Source organism: Varanus komodoensis, unplaced genomic scaffold (assembly GCF_004798865.1).
Source record: "Varanus komodoensis strain SLA01 unplaced genomic scaffold, ASM479886v1 scaffold90, whole genome shotgun sequence".
NCBI classification, from domain to species: domain Eukaryota; kingdom Metazoa; phylum Chordata; class Lepidosauria; order Squamata; family Varanidae; genus Varanus; species Varanus komodoensis.
The window spans coordinates 2,656,277-2,676,563 of record NW_025336599.1 but is presented as its reverse complement, the minus strand read 5'-3'; the positions used below and the strand labels follow the sequence as shown (position 1 = coordinate 2,676,563).

The 20,287-nt window shown below is 49.1% G+C and overlaps 1 protein-coding gene across 2 annotated transcripts; it reads right to left on the bottom strand.

Moving 5' to 3' along the window:
• Positions 1–401: 401 nt before the first annotated feature.
• EEF2KMT (eukaryotic elongation factor 2 lysine methyltransferase) lies at positions 402–14,699 on the bottom strand. Of its 2 annotated transcripts, XM_044418528.1 has the most exons (9): positions 14,581–14,635; positions 13,530–13,693; positions 10,159–10,221; positions 9,626–9,706; positions 7,461–7,562; positions 5,829–5,962; positions 4,315–4,622; positions 3,463–3,612; positions 402–723 (listed from the first exon to the last, which is right to left on the bottom strand). In XM_044418528.1, exons 2-9 carry the CDS (start codon positions 13,605–13,607, stop codon positions 623–625), a joined length of 1,017 nt encoding a protein of 338 aa, XP_044274463.1. In that variant the 5' UTR covers positions 13,608–13,693; positions 14,581–14,635; the 3' UTR covers positions 402–622. The 2 variants fall into 2 exon arrangements, with proteins under 2 accessions (XP_044274463.1, XP_044274462.1); XM_044418527.1 differs by lacking the exon at positions 13,530–13,693 and having other exon boundaries at positions 14,581–14,699.
• Between the last annotated feature and the right edge of the window lie 5,588 nt (positions 14,700–20,287).

Here is a 20,287-nt window from a genome sequence, read left to right as displayed (position 1 = left end):
CCTAACCATCACTGATGTCCAACTGGAATTTGGCTCTTTGTAACTTAAGCCCATTATTCTGTGTCCTGCAGTCTGGACTTACTGAGAAAAGATTCTGGCCCTCCCATGTGTGGCAGCCTTTCAAGTAGTTGGAAATTGCTATCCTATCTGCCCCCAGTCGTTGTCAGGCTTAAATATGCCCAGTTAGAAACATAGAAACAGCACGAGTCAGAAGGGACTTCCTGGGTCATCAAGTCTGGTCCAGCCGGCTTCACTCATGTGATCCCCAACACGTGGTTGTCCAGTCTTTCCTTGAACACCCTCACTGATGAGGCCACCACCACCTCCCAGGATTCCCTACTTGTAGTGCATTTCTGACACGACAAATAGGACAAACACATAATTAAAGAACACAGCACAAATACAACTCTTTTGAAATTATTCCTGCACAGTTCACTTGGTAAAGATAATGCCGGTAAGCAGCGCACGGTACAGTTCAGCAAAGTATTCTGGAGGCAGAGTTTGTGAAGCCGTACCTTTGCTTCCAGAGTTTTACTTCAGCTTGCCTCTATTGGTTGCAACAGCAGGTGCTTGACTGGTTGAAGTGGTTCCAATTATGAGATGAGGGTTTTGGGGAGAAAACTTAAAGCAGCAGTCTTAAAATGTTTATTGTGGCACGGCGGTCATAAGGAAAAAGGTTCTTCTGAGGGCTGGGAACAAGTTGCCATCTGATTCCAACTTTTTCTGGAATGGGAAATGGGAAGAGAAGTGTCACCCTGGGATGTTTCTGCAATAATCCTTGTCCCACTTCGTCAGCAGATTTTAGAGATTCTAATTATCTGGTCTCATTTACTGAATGGAACCGATGCATTAGGAATCCCAATTGTTTCACTGGCAAATGGTGCCTTTGAGATACCTGGGCTGGGTGTCTGGCCCAAAGTAGCATTCTGAGCGAAAAGACTATGCAAGTGGAGTTCTTTCCAGGAGCTATTAGTTACTTCTAATTAGTTATCTCTCATAACTTAACTGCTAGGATTAGCTGTGAGAAGGATCTGGTCTTTGAAATTAAAAAATGCCACACATGCAAGGCACACGTGGCTTCCCCAGGGCCTCCTCAAGCCCAGTCGTGTATTGGGTTCACAAGCCAAGCTGCAAGAAGTTCCACCAATAAACGTTGCACAGATTCTTTGGATACAATCTTCCCTTGTGGAAAATGTGTTTCCTCTTGGAGCTGACTGGTCCCTCTATATCCATTTCTCAAGCAGCCACTCTGGACACTGAATGAAGTCAATGAATGGATCCTTTACACTGTTGCAACAATAAATGTACCTCGTTCAGCAAAATAGACCCAGCGTGTTTACTTGTACTTACAGGCTCCTATTACTTCTAATGTCCAGTTTCTGCACAGAGTGCCTCGTCAGAGTCAGGTGTCTTACATATGTCTTTCCTTTCTTCGCTACTTGTTGGTTAGAAAAGGCAGTTGAGAGGGGATCACACATGCTTTCTAGCTTCCTTTTACAGTGGTACCTCGGCTCATGAACGCCTCAGTTCACGACCAAATCATGTCACGAACAAACATTTAATAAAAATTTTGACTCAGGTCGTGAACTCCGCATTGGGTTGCAACTGTGATCACGGCCATCTCCCCCCCCCCCCCCCCACCACCCAAGTGGGGAGATGGCTGTGATCATGCCGGTCTTTCCTGCATGAGCGCAACCACGATCTTGGCCACCTCTCCCCCAGCATGATTGCGCCCGTCTCCCCCCCCAGCGCGCCCGCAATCATGCTCATCTTCCCCCCCAGCGCACTGGGATGGTGGGTGTGTGCAGGGATGACGGGCACAATTGCAGTTGTGTTGTGGGGGGGGAGAGATGGCTGTGATCTTTGTTCGTCACTTTGCTTCACATTTTTCTAATTAAAAAAAATAGTTACAGAACAGATTAACATTGAACCTTATAGGGAAATTTAACTTGGCTCACGACCAATCTGGGTCAGGGCCAGAGTCCTGGAGCAGATTAAGTTCGTGAGCCAAGGTGCCACTGTACGTGGTGTTTTAGCAATGTGCACTTGCCCTTCAGAAAAACAGTGCAGAAGGAAGCAACTTGGATGCACTCCACGTGCACAGAGGCCTCCCAGCCTTGCTTTCCTGCAGTGCTTCTGTGCACGGAGGTCACGCGCATCAGTGAAATGGCCCCAGAGGAAGCTGGATGCACCCGCCTTGCAAATAAGGCCACCAGAGTGGCTGACTCGTGGGTAACTGGGGGGCTGGCAGAAAAGAGGCAGAGCACAGCGTTTCCGTGTTCGGCCCGGAGGACAGAGTGCTTGGTCCTCCTCGCAGGCTGGTCCATGGAGTTTCATGCATTTGCCGCCAGGCAATTTCTGGTCACCTTTTGGGACCAGGCTAGTAAATAAGACGGCTGTGATGCGGCTGAACTGTTCCACTGCAGAAGCTTTTCCCGCTATGCAACTTACTGATGCCCGATTCAGATCTTGTGTTCGTTGGTCACCAGGGGAGAGAATGAAGACATGGCTCTCCTCTCCTAGATGTCATGCTCTCCTTGAGCACCTCCACCCTGTGCTCTGAACTCGTCCCACGGGGACGAATTTAGACTTCACTAGCAGAACATGTGACCCAGCAGTCCCTGGACTTGAACCACATCAGTGTGCAGGCAGGGGAGCTACGTGTCTATACACGGCCCGGGCGCAGTGTAGCAAGGGCACGTAGAAGGCTGGTGTCGAGATCCGACGCCGCTTCAGGGCCCCCTCTGCTGGCCAAGGACCAGCACAGCAGCCCTGGCAGTTGCCGGATTGCACACTTGGTCTACTGCGGCTGCCAGGGCCCTTAACGTTTGCAGCCCTTTCTTGTATTTCAGGCCACTTCTTTGAAATCATTTATTTTTTCATTGCAGCACTGTGTTGATTGTACTTCACCCTCCAAACAGTGCTGTGGGATAGCTGATTATTCTCGTGTTGAGGGCGAGGAGTGAGAAAAGGTGACTTGCGCAAAATTAATACAGAGGAAACACGTCTGAGCCCTGTTCCTGCATTTCCTGCCACCTTTTTGGGTGCACAGCAATGTGAGGCTTTCTGGATTAATCAGCTTCTCATATCTGGATCGGAAATCTGTGCTTATCAGGATCAGAACAAACAAACCAGACCTGGACCCATGGTCTGAATGTGGTTTAAGATCCTGGTTTTTTCTCACCCTGCTAAAACATAGTTTCTCAGTTGGGTGTAATGGGAAACTATGGTTTAATTGACTCAGGAAGTCTTTTGCCTTGGTGCATGAAGAAAGAAAGAGATGGACCATGTAGACAGAAGGCTCATGCTTCACCTGAAAGACACCAGTGAGTCCACAGGCAGAGACTTTGGCCTACTAAGCAGAATGATTAATCTGGGCACAGTCCAGCAATGTGGATTCTTTCCATTGCATCCCTCACCAGAGGACGGAACCACGGTGCACAGAGAGGCAACAAGACCTACCAAGTTCCTTCTGAAAGCAGCAATAGGTTTCCGGATTTCGAATGGTGATGGCAATGTAGACGTCCGGGGCTTGTCTGCCACTGTTGTCACTGGAGAGCTTTTGCAGCACACTGATAAGAGACCGTGTCAGCTCTGGGTCATACACCACATCTGGTTTGGAACGGGGCATTCGAGGGAAAAAGGGGAAAACAACTACGGCATTAATGAATGAAAAATATAAAACGTTGTGCCATTGCCAGGTGGCTTGAAATGGCTTCAGCCGTGGTGGAAGACACTGTGCTAAACCAAAATCTTCACAAACCCAAAAAACCGTAAACTCGGCTGAAAGGGCCAACAGGGCTGCAGACAAGGGGGTGGGGGGAGAATCCAGAGGGAGACATGAGCATGCTCAGCACTGCTGAGTCCCCTCCCCACCTCCCCCTGCAACAGGTAACAGCTGCGATCCCTCCGCACCTCAGTTGTTATAATGGTGCTCAGAGGGATGCCTGCTGTTCTCTTTAATCACAGCTGCCTTGCACTTGGTTTCCTCTGGGGCAGGGTTGGGTAACCTGTGGCCGGCATTGGCAAACCGCTCCTATCAGCAGTAGCCAGATTATGACAGATTACGGGAGCTGTAGGCCGACATACCTGGAGGACCACAAGCTCCAGGGGGCAGGACTTGGAGGCCAAGCCCTGCCCAGTGCAGGATTCCAAGAGACCCAGGAATCATGATGTATTTGACAATGGGTCAGAAATAAACAGAAGAGTGCTCTTCTCTGGGTTCTAGAATCACGGCCTTGTTTCGGGGATGGGGCTCCCCACCAAGGGGGGAATCAAGCATTCCTCTGCGCTGCTCAGAACAGAGCGGCATACCTGCAGCAATGACCACTTCAGCCCACAGTTTGGCAAGCTGTTCCTTTGTAACCAGGTGCCAATCAAGCTCGGCTACGACAATGCCCGGGCCCCGTGGTCCAGTGTGCTTTGCCTTCCGGGTTTCGGCACTTGTTGGTGCTTGCTGGAAAAACTCGGACTCCACAAAGAAGCCGTTCAAATGGATGTTCTCCGACAGCTGCTGAAGGACACACTGGTGGTGATCGCTGAATATATACGCCCTGGGATGGCAGGCTTTGCAAATGGTGATTCCCGTCAGTCCCATCCCACTTCCCAATTCCAACACACTTCTAAAGAAAATTGGAAACAGAAGAAAGGTAAGTGCAGAACTGTGGCCAGTTCACGCCCACATCTGCTGCTTGCTCTTTTGTTCTGGCTTACATCTGCTTCTATGGCCCCTGGATTCAAGCAGCAATCCAGCTTACGTTGGAACGTAAGACTTTACTCATGGCCTGTCTAGCTCACTGTGGCTTCTCTAGACACAGAATTGCTCTCCAAGAGTCTTTTGCAGGGATCTCTGGGCGGTGGAATAGGAAAGGTCTATTGAACTGGACTGCAAGGCGATCAAACCAATCAGTCCTAGAGGAGATCAACCCTGACTGCTCTTTAGAAGGCCAGATCCTGAAGATGAAACTCAAATACTTTGGCCACCTAATGAGAAGGACTCTCTGGAGAAGAGCCTAATGCTGGGAACAACTGAGGACAAAAGAGGAAGGGGACGGCAGAGAATGAGGTGGCTGGATGGAGTCACTGAAGCAGTTGGCGTGAGCTTGAGTGGACTCCGGGGGATGGTGGAGGACAGGAGGCCTGGAGGAATGTTGTCCATGGGGTCTTGATGGGTCGGATGTGACTTTGTGACTAGCAACAACAACAATTTAACTGGAGGAGCAGCGGACTGAACTTGGAATCTTTTGCACGCTCTGAATGGTCTTCTGTTTTGTAGGGGTTTTAAAAAATACTGTGGGGTTAAATCTTATGTGGGTGTGTGTGTGCGCACACACAAAGGTCAAATGCTACGTTGTAGGAGACGTTGAAAAAAAGTGGTTTGTAGAAATCTTAATGGAAGGGCAGGGGAAGAATTTAGGAAAAGAAATGTAGGGCAAATGGGAACAAGAAACTACGCTTCTGATCGGCTGGAGCTGGGGAGGGGAAATTACTAGGTTAAAGATAGAAATGCTTAAGGCAGAAACAGAGAGCTCAGTCTTAGAAGAAAGAAAACGTTAGAGCTTCTAGAACTGGGAAAATGCTAAACCTATGACAGTTGTTAATGTATCTAGAAACCTTAGCTGTTTTAGGAAGCTACTGCTCATGTAGTATTTAGGGTGTATCTATCTAGACTTGTAACATTTGCCTATTAACTCTTTTCTTCAAAGTAATTCTAAGGATTGTTGTTTGAAACTCTGTGATCTCTTTTATTTGGTTTATCCATCTGCTGTTGAATAGCTGGCTCTCCACTTTACCCAAAACAGAGAACAAAGGCAATGAGGAATGGTCACCTGTTTCTGAAAATGACAGGATTCTCCAGGGCCCATTCAGCCAGGTAGAGACCAGCATCCCACGTGACGAGGCCCGTGGTTCCTCTGGAAATGATGGCCGTGCTCTCGCAGAGGGTAACGGCATCTCCCGAGGGCTGCAAGAAATGCATCAGTACAAGCCACTTCGCGTGTTTTCAGTGTTAATGCCACCTGGTGCAGGGCTTGTCGGGAGGCCCCAGCAGCCACAGAAGCGGTAATACCTTTGTCAGCCCAAGGAAAAGCTTGCCCAGCTGCAAGTATTTCCCACCGCACATCAATATTCGTCAGCCCTCTTCCGGCAAGTCCTCTTCCTCCCTCTGCTACAACCAAAGAATTGAACCAACTGGGAAATGCAAGGGCAGGCAAAATAATTCATCTCTACCACTTTCACCACAAGGGAACCCTTTTGCCCAGAGGATTGCTCAGGGAGGAATGGCTTCAGGAACTGACACATGGCCCTTTAAAAATGACTTAGTAAGTGGAATGCCAAGGCAGCTTTCCAGAAACTGGCTTACCATGCTTGAAAAAAGGACCACACTGGCTAGAAATCCAGTTTGAATCTTTTTTTCACCCCAGATGTAGAGAAACGAGTAAAAACCAATGTGGCTTTTCTTGCAGTTTCAGTCAGAAGCAGACTGAAGCAGCTTTGGGACGTTGCTCCATTGCATTGGTGTTTTGACTGTTCCTTTTGGTTTACTCATTTTGAAATGTGTCTTTCAGCCTCTTGGCCAGGTTTGAAGCAGTGCAGAAGCAAAATGTGAAACCAAGTATCTCGGAATGCTCTGAAGACATAATGCCCTAAATTGGGGCAAGGCTGATACCTTTTTCAGTCAGGGACTCCATTCTTTTCAAGGTCATCTGTTGCAGGCTATCTTATCAGCACTTGCTTCTCTTACAGCAAACCCTCTCATTACCTTCTCTGGAAACAAAAGTTCTGCAAGGAATGTCCAGTTCCATCCAATTTGGGACATGTTTATATATAGCCACTCCTGCAGGCTGTACTGCAAGGTATGAGACAGGGAAGCAGGGCCATCCCCCACCAGCCCTGCTGAAAGATTTATTCCTCTGCCCTCCTCATTCCTTTTTCCTTGTGTGCTGTGTCTCTTTCAATTGTTAGATGTGAGCAGGGAATATCTTGTTTCTCTGATTATATTTAAGCTGCCTTGGAAGCCTTTTCTGGCACCTTGTCTTTTGAAGGGGCCTCCAGTTATTTGGGACTGTAGCCTATCATATTCCTGACCACTGGCCATGGTAATAGCTGGGGCTCATGGGAGTTGAAGTACCAAACAACTGGGAAGCACAAGGCTGGGAAAAGCTATTTTAAGTCTTTCTTGCAGTTTTGTTCTCAGCTCTCATCACAGGAAAATCAAGGAAAACTAAGATTTCTGCACTGCATTTCTGGGGAAAGCCCTATTGCTTTCAGAAAGGATAATTGCCAAGTAGAAGAGTACAAGACCGTATCAAGCAGCAATTCTTTCCAAATAAACACATAGAGGACTATGGGGGTATGAGTTCTAACAGATGCCTCTGAATCAGGGAAGATGGGTGTATACTCTGGAACACAAAAGGTGAGTATGTAGTTCACATTTGATACATCATTATCATCATCATTACCAATAAATAGCTTTTATAACAATGTGTTGTTTCTTCAGTATTTAAGACATCTCCGAGTGCTTCGTAAAGCTGGTTGAGAGGTTCAGCTGCTGTGGACTCGTGCTGTATGGAAAGAGAAAAAGGTGGGGTGAATTTCTGATTGCTGAACACCACACAGATGGCTAACAGAGGTCTGTAGCCAGCTGTGGAATTAGGAAACCAAGTCAGATCCATCCAAAAAAGGCCAGTTTGGACCATGGGGATGAGTTCTGCAGGGCTCTGTTTTTAGCCTCCAGGCTTCTAAACATCCACATGAAGCCACTGGGTGAGGTCAGCAGAAGGTGTGGGGCGAGTTGTCATCTGTATGCCGATGACACTCAGCTCTACCTTTCTTTTCTCCTCAGACGCAGGTGTGGCAGTGAATGTTCTGAATCAAGGCCGAGCCTCCATAACGGACTGAATGAGGGCTACTAACCTGAGAGCCAGTGTGGTGCAGTGGTGAAGAGCTGGGACTGGGACTCAGGCGATCTGGGTTCGAGTCCCCACTCGGCCATGGAGCCAACTGGGTGACTTTGGGCCAGTCACAGACTCTCAGCCCAACCTACCTCACAGGGTTGCTGTTGTGGGGATAAGATGGAGGAGGAGAATGATGTAAGCTGCCTTGAGCCCTTTGTAGGAAAAGGCAGGATATAAATAGAAAAATAAATAAATAAATTTAGTCCAGCTAAGACAGAGATACTGTTGGTGGGGAGTGCGACTGTTCAGATGGGTGTCCTTGCCTGTCCTGGGTGGGGTTGCACTCCCCCTAAAGGGCAGGGTTCAGTTTCGGGGTGCTCCTGAACCCTGAATTGTCCCTGCAGCACCAGGTGGATTTGGTGGCTAGGAGCGCCTTCTGTCAGCTTAAGCTGATACACCAGCTGCAACCATATGTGGACAGACAGGGCCTGGCAACAGCTATCCATGCACTGGTGGCCTCTTGTCTGGATTACTGCTATGTGACAGTCCAGAAATGTCAATTGGTCCAGAACAGGGCAGCCAAATTGTTAACGAGGGCTGGCAGAGATGCCCATGAAATGCCAGTCCTTGACCATCTCCACTGGCTCCCCATTCAAGGGGTTAACACCGGTGTTTAAAGCCCTAAATGGCTTGGGGCCAGGGTATCTAAAGGCGCACCTCTTCCCATGTAAGCCTACCCCACACCTTAGATCTGCATCTGAGGCCCTTCTGAGGGAACCCCCCTCAAGAAATAAGGGGGGTGGTAACATGAAGGGCCTTTTCTACAGAGGCACCCCGACTCTGGAATGAGCTCCCCAGAGAGTTCTGCTTGGCACTGCCTTTACATTCTTTTAGGTGACAGGAAAAAACTTTTTGACGGTATTTTAATTGTTAACTTGTTTTAAGTAGCATTTTAAGTAAGGGTATGTTATTAGTGTTGAGCATCTTATGTTGGTTTTAATGTTTTTTATTTGTAATTGTTGTTTTATATTTTATTTTAATCTGTATGTTATTCTATTTTATAGTTTATTTTGTATTTTGTTGCTGTAACCCACCCAGGGAGCCATATAGGCAATGGGGTGGGTTAGAAATTAAACAAACAAACAAACAAACAAACAATAAAGCACTACTGCATTTTGCACGGTGCCTGTGAAAGCAGGGCAGCCAGAAGCTGGTTTAGCAGTAATTATAGAATGTTATATAGCAGATTGGCAAGGATGTCCAATTTTTCACTATACAGCAGAGAATGCAATATTAATACTAATAATGGAACAGCAAGAATGGCGTTCCAGAAAAGCTTGCTGGATCAGAACAGTCACAGCAGTTCCTCTTTCAGCGAGTGAAGATGGCTAAGGCTGCCCCACTTTGGCTAGGAGACGGACCTGAGGCACGGCCGTAAACGAAGAGAAAGTGTTTGGTGGCAGTTCCTGGGGGTGTTCCCAGGTTGTTGGGGTTTGACAGCCTCAAACCAGCACCTTAAATGGAGCCCAGAAACTAGTGGAAAACTGAAACTAGTATAAAATCTGCATGCTTTAGTCTGACTGACAGCTTTATACCAGTCATCAAGCAACTGTTCCACACTGTTCTCAAGGGCGGTCCCACGAAGAGCACACTGCAGTAGTCTGATCTGGAGGTAACTAGAACATGGATGCTGGAACTCTCAGACATCATCTGGGTAAACCCAATATCACCTTTTTAATGAGCTCAGATAAGAAGCATCTTCGGTACTTGACTGAAGGTGGATACTTCAAGGACAGTGAGTGAAGAACAGTCTGAAACCATCAAAACAAGACCAGATGTCAACCTCATGGAACAATGGCATACTTACTAGAAACCAAGAGAACCATTAGATTTTTTTTTTAAGATAAGCAAATCCTAAACCAAACTAAGTTACAGGGAAAGCAGTATGTGCTATGTTTGCAACAGCAAGTTAAAAAGATGCTAGAAAAGTGGCAGTTTATCTTGCAGAATTTAAGGATGAAACAAGCTGTCAGGCCTGAAAGCCAGTTAACAGAATTTGCTAAAATGAGAAGAAGATGTGGTTTGTCTACACCAGTAAAGAGGAGCAAAAAAATCTGAGAGAAACCTCTTTAGCTGGGAAACCCAGAAAGGACGCTGCAACAGGGCACCAATCCTCCCTCAGTAGAATTATGGCTTTGGTTCCTTCACAGAATCTGGGTTCTAGATTGAGAATGAAGTAGCTCAGAGTGATTGAGATATTTACCTTCTGCAAAATAGTTAGCAGGGCTGAAGAATCCTTTGAATTCTTTAAAAACTCTTCAAGATCCTAGAAAACAGGTCACATAAATAATCAATGGCAAGGGGAACCGCCAATTCAGGGGATGGGGATTGCTTTGGCCTGTGGGCAATAGAGATGTCCGAGAAACCCACTGTGTAAGTGCCCCATGTTCAGACTTCAATTCTATTGGTGAGAAATGGTGGCACAAAAGACACCTGGTAATCTGCAAAACACAGCTGGAAGGGTAACAGCAAATTCTGTACATGCCTTGAGCATCACATCAAGAAGAAGCACTCCCTCGCCTAAAAGCAATGTGACTTTTACGGCTGCCCTAGTCAGCCATTTTCTTCTTTGTCTTGACGATGCAGCATATTATCAATGGCGTGCCTAAAATTCTGTGAAGGCCGATTCTATTTTCTCCATCCTTTTGGAGAGGATGTTCTGGGCAGAGAAAAAGAACCCACAGCTAATGTAGGTTTCCAATTCCACTGCAATATACCATGAGAATTTCTGACCTGATTTTTCATCCATGTGTTCTTCATACAGTTTTTCCATACAAAATTTGTCAGATTTGTCCTGGTCAAGGGTTATTACAATAGGGGATTTTTGTATTTAGTTTGATCCTGGATCAAGTAAAACATCTGAGGCCTTATTCCAGGAGCAAAATATCACCAAGGAACTGAACATTTATAAAAGGCCTGCTTTTATTTAAATAGAAGACTCTAATGTTAAGGGTGTCTTTCCATGTTTTATTTTAACATCTTCAGTAGTTTCTGCCTTCCAGGATGCAAGAGCACAGACACCATACAAAATACTTTACTGTGACAAACATTTTAAAAGCAGTATACATTTAGTTTGAGGAGCAGTAGTAAAGTATCTTGCTTAGTAACTTTTCTGAGCAAATCAGAGCAGTCAAAGAAAGTTTCTGTTTTGGCTCTTATACGATCCTTCTCTAAACAGAAATTTAGAGCAGGAATTCTTAATGATGTAATAGCACTTTCTTGAAATTTCCAGCTATGATATATGGTAATACATTCATTTTGTTCTCTCGTCAGATGGTTTGGGGCAGACCTCATTCAAAAGAGGACAACGTCCGCTTCTCTTCCACAGGTTTACCGTTTGTTCCTCACAATGTTGCATCATAACTGAGCATGTACTATTGCTGTGTCAGCAGCTGCCACCCCCCACGGGGGGAGGGCATGTCTTACCTAAAGCAGCTGCTGCTGGGAAAAGTCACAGCACATCAGCACAAAGGCTTCTGTTGGAATGCCTTGGTCAACATCTAATTGATTCTAACTCTGCATGCAAATACATATTAGTGTATGGTTTGTTTCTCTATTACAACGGTAGTTTAGCAGAGAAGACCACCAATAGGGGAGGCCAATAAATTTATGTTGGGTAAATACTTGCAAGAGATTACAAGACCCAAAAGCTTCTGGGGTATGTATGTCAGAAAAGCAAGAATGGTGGGGCAGCGGGTCCTGCGCCAGCACATCTGTAGCTCCATCAAATGTGCAAACCTGCCACTCTCTGCCGGTCTCCCTCCCCGTGAGCAGGATGCTCTAATGGGGGAAACAGCATTTTTGCTGACAACTTGCTTAGCCTTTGCTGAATTTGCCAAACTTTCTGTTCAGTCCATCTCCAGCAAAACTACCTCAAGTTCACCGCTGGGTTAATTGAGCCCTTGGGTAGATGGCCTAATTACGGATTAAGGATAGCTTTTCCATTTTAAGCCTCTACTGTAGAAGAGGATTAGGCAGTGTATCTTGCAAAATGTGCTAGCCCTGGGAGAGTTGCCAGGAAAGGTCATGCCCGAGTTACCTTAGGATAATGCTGGGATATTAATGTAAGCCGGGGTGAAAACATTATTTTTGCATAACTGAAGAGCTGCTGTCTCGGAAGGCGGAATGGAGGGAGAGTCCCATTCTCCTTCACCAGATTCTGGGCCAAAACAGGTGTGACCCAGAGGTGAACCACTTGTTCTCCCAGCTTTGTTCTGCTCTCAGCAGTTGTTAAATCTGCCTATTCTCAGAACACTTGGAGGGGGCAGCCTTGAGATAAGCCCCTTCTCTTCCCCATCTGGATGTCTGGAGGCCATTTCCCAGGGCCACCCTCCCCATGCAAAGTCTGCATCTCCATGACCTTGAAATGCGCATCCAGGGCAACTGCCTTTTCATTCCCAATAAAAACCAAGCCATCTAAGGAATCAGCCTGCCCCCCTCCCAGGTCCAGCACAGTGTTCTTCCCTACTGCAAAGGGCCTGGATGCCTCTCATAAGGCTTTTGTTACTGGCAGCAGGGGATGCAGTCTGGAATATGCAGGTATTTTGATCCCACCTCTTTTGTTCCAACCCCTACCAGGATGAGCTGCAAGGGGACCTCCAGGGGGGGATTTGGCCCTTGAGCTGAGAGAGATTCAACTCCCCCACTGTAAGGCAGCTGGAAGGAAACTGGTCCAGTGTGGATCACAGTGTGGATCCAGTGTAGGGGACAGCTTAGCTGCTCCTGTGCCTCTGTCCCAACCTGGTGCTCTTGAATGTATTGGAATCCCGCGCCTTGCACTTCCCAGGGCACTGCGATCCAACACATCGGAAGACATCTCCAGGTTGGAGAAGGCTGAGAAAAGACAGAGACGGGAGCTGCTGTTGCACCCCTCCCTCTCTTCTCCGAGAACATGCAAACTGTGGAACTGGCTGTCACAAGGCACGGTAGAGGCCCAGTGCAAGGAAGGGCTTATGCCAGCGCCCAGCCTCATTCATGCAATTTGGTGGCAGTCTGCAGGCGGAGTCTGACTCCTGCAACCCTCCTTCCTTCCCCCCCACCTTTTTTGGCAAATTGTCACTCCCACTGAAAATCCAGTCAAGATGGAAAGAAGGAACAGGGCCCCCCCACCTGCCACGCACACACACCAGGAGTCACCTCTGGTGGCACGCAAAGGTAAATCCATGCAAGCAGCAGTCATGGCGGCTACATGCCAGCTGGCGCCCTCCAGATGTTTTGACAGTTTGCATCATTCTGGATGGTGACCATCTGCCTGGAGCTAACGATGCAACATCTGGAGGGAGGTCGGGGATGGCTGTGCTGTGACGTTATCCTAGAATAGTAGAATTGGGAGGGGCCTGTAAAGCCGCTGAGTCCAAGCCAAAGGGTCCCTGACAGCGGGCTGCCCAGCTGCCTCTTGAATGCTCCCAGTGCGGAATAGCCCACAACCTCTGTTGTCGTACTGTTTTAAGTGCCAGCAAGTTCTTCCTGATGTCTAGCCTGCATCTGGCCTCCTGCTAACTTGAGCCCATCACGCTGCTGAGTTACTGTTCCTACGAGAAAGAGCCGGGCAGGGCTGTGGCCTTCATGCTGCACCTGCGGGGTTCCTGAGGCAGCTCGCTGGCCTCTGGAAGCAGGCTCAGGAGACAGATGATCTGAGGAACAAGGCTGCATCCAAAGGAAAAGTGAGAACGAACATCTTGAGGCTGGGGCGTGTGCCAAAGCGATGGGCTGGTGGAGGGAGTCTTCTCCTATTACATCTGGGGTACAAAAATTAAGGAAGTCTGCCGGTTAGCTGTTGCCTTCCCAGCGTCCCCTCTTGAAAGAGACCCAGGCACGCTGACCTAGTCCTCCTGTTTTTGCCTCACAACAACCCAGCCCTGTGAGGTAGGACATGCTGAGAGTGTTGTGCCCAGCTCAGAGGCAGCCCGTGAGCCTCCTGGCGGAGCGAGGACTACAGCCTGGCTCTCTAGCTCCAGCCCAACACTCTGCACTCTGGACACAACTCCACACTGGCATTAGCAAGGCAGCCCCTGGTTCCCAAGGAGGGCAGAAAGCAGGGACTGAAAAAAGTAATGTCAGAACGCAAGAGTCTTTCCCTCCCTGGGGCCCATCACAAGCAGCAGGGTGAGCAGCAGGACAGAGCTGGGGTTGTCTAAAATAGTCAGGGTCTTCGAAGCACGGCTAGGTGATGCGGACTGGCATGTATGGAAGCAACCGCAAAAACTACGGATGTAATGCAGGTGCCCTCTTCATCTTTTTACGTTTGACGTTTTTTTCATTTAATTTGATTCATTTTGACTTTTATATACCGCCTATTTTTATATCATTTCCTGCTACAAACGCACACTTGAGCACACTTTTTCGAAGCGGCATGTGGAGGAAAACGCAACAAGAGGACTTGGAAACAATTTTCGTTCGTGGGGCAGCCCTACTGAAACCGATGGGGCAAATTATTCATGTCCCGTTCACCCCGCCGAGTTATACTTCCACCAGCCCCGCAAGGTCGGCGCTGGCGCAGGATGATGGGGCGCGTGGTGCAAGCCATCCGGGCGGGCCCCGGCTGGAGACGCGCCGAAACGGGAGCCCCCTAAATCCTCTCCCCGGCCCGCCCCCCCCACCCCCCGCCGCGGCCGCGCGCGCTCACCTCCCAGGGGAACTCGGCCAGGCGCGCCCCGGCCAGGAAGCCCTGCTGGAAGCGGCGGGCCAGGTGCCCTTCCGGGGCCTCCCCGTCCTCGGCCCCGACACGTGGCGGCGCCTCCATCGCGGCTCCGCCTCCGCGCCGCCCTCGCCTCCGCGCCGCCCGCCCTTCCGCTGCGCGCGGGGAGGCGGAGACGCGCCGCCGGTCGCCGGTTACCCTCGCCTGCCGGGCCCGGGAGCTTCGGCCTCCGGCGCCGTCCCGCCGCCCCCTCCTTGCGCGGGTGATTGGCGCTGTAGTCGCGCACCGCCGCTGGGGGCGCCGGCTGGATGCAGCGAGCTCAGCGCCGGAGGCGGTTTTCGGGGAGACCCGCGAGGCGCGGGAGTTCCGGAGGCCGGCCTGGCCCGGACGCGTTGGACTGCCGTGCGGCTCGCCCAGTGCGCGGGATCGCTCCTCTCGCTGCCTCTCGGCCTGCTCCGTGCACGGGATCCCGCGAGGTTGACCCAGAGGGGAGCGCGCGAGCAGCCCGGGGGCCCTTGACGGGCAGGCAAAAGCGCAGTGGTCGCATCCCAGGCTTGTCCGCAGATGCAGGGATTGCTCCCGGCCCGACTGGGAAAAGCCAAACGCCGGGACTGAACCAGGGTCCCAGGCAGTGGCTCTGTGCTGAGCCGGATCTGCCCAGGAACAATTCCAGAACCCCTTCCCTCACGGGACCTCCGAGTGAGGCTTTGTCCCCATTCCTCTGCCAGGGTGTGCAGGGGCCCTGCTACGGCCTCTTAAGCACTTTCCTGGAATGCGGCAGGCGTGGTGTGGGGTAGCGGAAATAAAGACAAGAGTGTGCTTGAGCATGTGCAGAGGGCATTTCTTGCCTGGCTGAGCAGCTGCGATCAGTTCTCAGTCTAGGATCTTTCACAAATACAGCTGCTTTGTCCCATAGTTTATTAAGGTGAGAGCAATCTGGGGGCACTGATCAAATCGGTCAGTCCTAGAGGAGATCAACCCTGACTGCTCTTTAGAAGGCCAGATCCTGAAGATAAAACTCAAATACTTTGGCCACCTCATGAGAAGGAAGGACTCACTGGAGAAGATCTTGATGCTGGTGTCCTGCAACAGCAGGGGGCTGGACTCGATGGCCTTCATGGCCCCTTCCAACTCTAGGAGTCTAGGTATTAGCCGCTTGTACTTCTTCATTGCCTTAGTGGCACAGAAAGCACAATGGATGGATTTGTTCATCTCCACAGCCTGCCCTTTGACTTAGTGTAGTTGTTGAGGTGTATGTAAGCCGTCCCGATATGTCCTGTAGGTGATGGGATAGAAAAGTTTTTAATAAAATCAATATTTTGAACTGTTCATGTGTGGTTCTGAGGGCCTTCACTGACTTTGACTGGAAAGTGGATTCAGTGCAGACCGTGGCTTTGCCAGGGAATCCAGCCCTCAAGCTTAAGTGCCACATCTTCAGTGGCATTTTCACATCTGCAGAATCTGGAAATTTGTCCTATAAAGGTAAATGGTGTGTTGTTTAAACAACTGCCGAAATTCATGAAGAAGCGAAGGGGTGGCAAGACCAGGCTTTAGTCTCAATATCAGATTTGTCTGGGAAATTTTTATATTCTGTTGGGAAAAGGTCTGGAAAAATCTCTTTTCAAGCCAGAAAGGAGAAATGGAAAATACAAAACTGAATGCAGTGCATTTCATAGAGCTTTCAAAATCCATGGGTATAACCTGGCCAATTAATGTAATGGTTGAGTCACAGCTTAGGGTTAGGGTTGGGAAAATACTACTTCCAGTCTATGTAAAAAGGCATGGAACAGGCTCCTTTCAGGCCATGAAGGGGAGATGTGAACCATCAAGCAGACGGGAGTGCGTTCCATAGGTCTTTGGGAATACTGGTGGGGAAATGCAGCAGCGATCTTGGGTATGTTAAAAAAAAGCAGCAGCATTCCTACAAAAAACTGGAGGAAAGACTCGTGGACATGGTGGAAGTTACCCCTGCGTAAACGTATTACGCTGTAAGGGTGTTGTGAACAAGTAAGTGGTTTCTATGTGTACACCTGCAAAACGATTTGAGGATTTTTTTTAAAAAAATAAAGTTTTTATAGACTGTTCTGTAGCAAATGCTCTCAGGATTGTATGCACTCCTGAGATGGACACGTTCCTATGGACCACGTCTGCTCCAAAGAGTTTGCATATGTGAAACATTCACGCACGCGCGCGCACACGGAGGGTGAAGAGAAACCTGTTTCCTTGTCCTCCCTTAGGAGTCCCTAGGCCACTCCTCTCATTTGGTCTGGCTTGCACATGATAGGTACTAAATCACGCTTTTGTGCTTTGTGCATATGCTATGATAAATCTAAGCAAACCAGACTTTTCTCCTCCTGCATGGAGGACTTCTGTGGTCCTTAGCTGACTTTCCATAGAATCTTGGCTTAATGTTGTGTATAAACCAGAGATTATGGTTTATAACAAATGATGATGACTTTAAAAGGCAGTTTGAAGTGGGCTTGTTTTGAAACTGGCGGCTTGAGCTTGAAGCTTGCTCAGGTTCATTCCAGCTTGTGTGTGACAAGAAGCAGGGCTATTCTTTCAGAAAATGATGTGCAACATTTCCCATCTGTGTTCCAGTTTTCAGTTTACAAGGGAGTGGAGACAGACTCCCTACTTTTTTACCCTTTTGTGATGGCCTCCATAGCTCAATAGCTACAGGCGAGATATTTATTTATTTTCCGATTTATATCCTGCCTTTTTCCTACAAAGGACTCAAGGCAGCTTACATCTCCTCCTCCATCTTATCCCCACAACAACAACAACCCTGTGAGGTGGGTTGGGCTGAGAGTCTGTGACTGGCCCAAAGTCACCCAGTTGGCTCCATGGCCGAGCGGGGACTAGAACCCAGATTGCCTGAGTCCCAGTCCCTCGCTCTTAACCACTACACCACACTGGCTGATATTGTTTGGTAAAAATGCGGGGGGGGGGAGGGTGATCAAGGGATAGGGCTTCTGGATTTTGCCAGATGGCCTCCTTTGATCCAGATGGCCTCCTTTGATCAGGAAAACGAGTCTTCAGAAGTTGGTTGCCAGTTCCACAGGCGTTTCCACTGCTTCAGAACATTCATCCTTTTGTTCACAAGGGCTGGAAGCGTGAAAACAAAGACAAAGCAGATCTGATTTAGAGGGTATCATAGATTCAGATAGAGTTTAATATTCACTATTCCAAGTTTTGCGTGTGCGAAAGTGTGAGGAAATCTGCTATGCAAATCGTGGGATTAAAAACTAAGAATATCCTCCAGTTTTAAGGCGATGTAAAACAGGAGCATCAAAAGCGTCAGCATGATTCTCCTGGAGGTCCTTAGACAATGCGAGAGCCATCTTTCCCCCCTCCCTTTCTAGCATCGAGCTGCTCTGCTCTCTTGGTTTCCCTTCCCTCCTAGCCTCCAAGTTCCCTATCGCTGCCCCTCCTCTCCAGCTCGCATTTGACCTCTTAACCGCCATGTATGGCTAGCCAGATCCACCATTTTGTGGTGGTGTCCACAGCAGTGCCTCAAATTCCAGATGTGCCCGCAGATGTGAAGAGGCTGGGAATCCCTGCTATACAACTTCGCCTGGATCCACCAGCACGGCCACTCCGGGAAGCCCCCCGCCCCCCTTCAGCTGTGGGCTGCCCCATGCGTGAAATGAAATGTGTCTCACAACTTGACCTCGTGGAGAGGCGGCAGCTGACCGAGGGCGCATCGGCTCCCTTCCTCACGGCCTCCTCTGCCCGTTCCCTGATCTCCTTTCCCGCTGCGATTCTGGGGCAGCCTTTTGAAAGAGGCCGGGTGGCGACTGCCGTAACTGTTTCAGAATTTGCAGGCAGGGCTGACTTGACAAATTTGGTCTCAAATTTGACTTATTTTTGGACATGCGAATAGGATGTCTGACTAAGGGTGATTAATTCGTTGCCACATTCTTTGCCCTGGTGTCCTTCGGAGGGTTTCGGCCACAGTTTGTCTCAGCCACTGCCAGCATGGCCAGTGACCAGAGATGATGGGTGTTGTAGTTGTAAACAAGTCAGACGGCCTACTGGTTGGTAGCTTCACTATTCTACGCTTGCTCCAAATCGGGAGCTGGTCCCCCCCGAGCGGGCATTTAGGCATCAGCAAAAGAGCAGAAATGGCAGAAAACAGGCTAAGAGAGAGCACAGCTTTGCATCTGGAAAAATGCCTATGAGAATTTTACTGTGTAGAGGCAATTTAGGAATAATTCCTATTAATTTCAATAGGAACAGAAGGCATCTCATCATAGCATGGAAAACGGTGACCAGGGACGCTTTATGTTTGCTGGTGCTGACGGTCGATGGGCAACTTAAGCCCCTTTAAAGAGGGGGCTGTCTTTTGACGGTTGTAGCAACACGAGCTTGCAATGCCGCAAAGCATGTACGAAAAACACGTGATTCATTGTAGCTTTTCTGCAGGGCTTGAGGGGTGAACGAAATCCTTTCAGGGGGCAGTTTTGTTGCTGCTGTGGCAGCTGCTTGCGAGCCCCTGAACTAATTAGCGAGGCTAATGAGCCTCTGGTGTGAGGGAAGAGTCGCGGCAGCACCAATTGCTGCCGCTACACCTCATGCCCTGAAATTTTCCCAGATGGCTGTTTGCAGCCGTCGAAGTTTAGCGCCAGGGAATGGGGTGAGGGGGAGATGGGGGTGCCCACTGGAATAGGCGTAGCTCTGTGGCCCAGCCTCCGCCCCTCCCTGCCTGCCCCTCAGCACGCGCCCTTTCCCCCTCCAAGGCACCCCGGCCACCTTGGGATTGGGGAGGCTGATGCAGCCCTTTTTGCCCCATTGCAAGGCGGGGGGCTCCAAAGTCGTGGGACCTCAGAAGCAGCACTCTGAAGAAACCTGGGGCTGCCGAACAATGTCTGTGAGCTTTCTGCAACATCTCAGAATACTTGGTAGAACCTCCTGGGACTAAACAGGCGTTGCATGGCCAAGTGTGGAGTCCGTGCGTGTATGTGTGTGTGTGTGTGTGTGTGTGCGCGCGCGCGCGCGCGCCTGGCACGGGTGGGGGGCGGGGGGGGCTGAGCAAGTCATTCCGCCTTTAGGGGCCGTTTTCTTCTTGCTCAGAGACGGCTCTTGGCTTGCCACAGCAATTGCTCCTCTTCGTTTGCGAAGTTCTTACTCATTAATGGACGACTGTCTTGGACCAAAAGTATCATGACGGTGGACAAAAAAGTTTTCTTTTTTCAAAAGAGAGTTTGCATCATTCATTCCGGCAAAGCTGTTTATGAAAAGGACGCCGTTTTCCCATTTCACAGTCCACAAAACCAGCAAAAGCCCCAACAACGAAGCGCCACACAGGAGCAAACTTTGAAAATCTGTCTTGAATGGGTACATTCCATTGCTGTTTGCGCAGTTTTTAACAGATTGTCACGGTCGTTTTGCGATGCTTTTTATCCAGAGATAGATGATATGCTGAATAAAACATCTGCTATCCCCCTGTTAATTAGGAACTGAAAATGTTTTTCTAGGCAAAGGGGGGAAAAGAACCACGATTCTGTATAGTTACATGACCGCCACTGCATCCTGGTTCTCTCCAGATGTGCTAGATTGCAGTTCACAACATTCATCACTGGCCGTACTGGCCGTGGACGATGGTGGCTGTAGGACAGCACATACCTGAGGGGGTCTCAAGATGGGAGTTCACTCTGCTCCTGGTCCAGAAGAGAGGAGGTATCCCAAACAA

Coding starts and splice junctions, on each gene's coding strand:
- EEF2KMT (XM_044418527.1), bottom strand. CDS start 14,697: ATGGAGGCGCCGCCACGTGTCGGGGCCGAGGACGGGGAGGCCCCGGAA. Junction 10,222..14,580: donor TGGCCGAGTTCCCCTGGGAG/GTGAGCGCGCGC, acceptor CCTGTTTTCTAG/GATCTTGAAGAGTTTTTAAA. Junction 9,707..10,158: donor TGCTAACTATTTTGCAGAAG/GTAAATATCTCA, acceptor TGATGGTTTCAG/ACTGTTCTTCACTCACTGTC.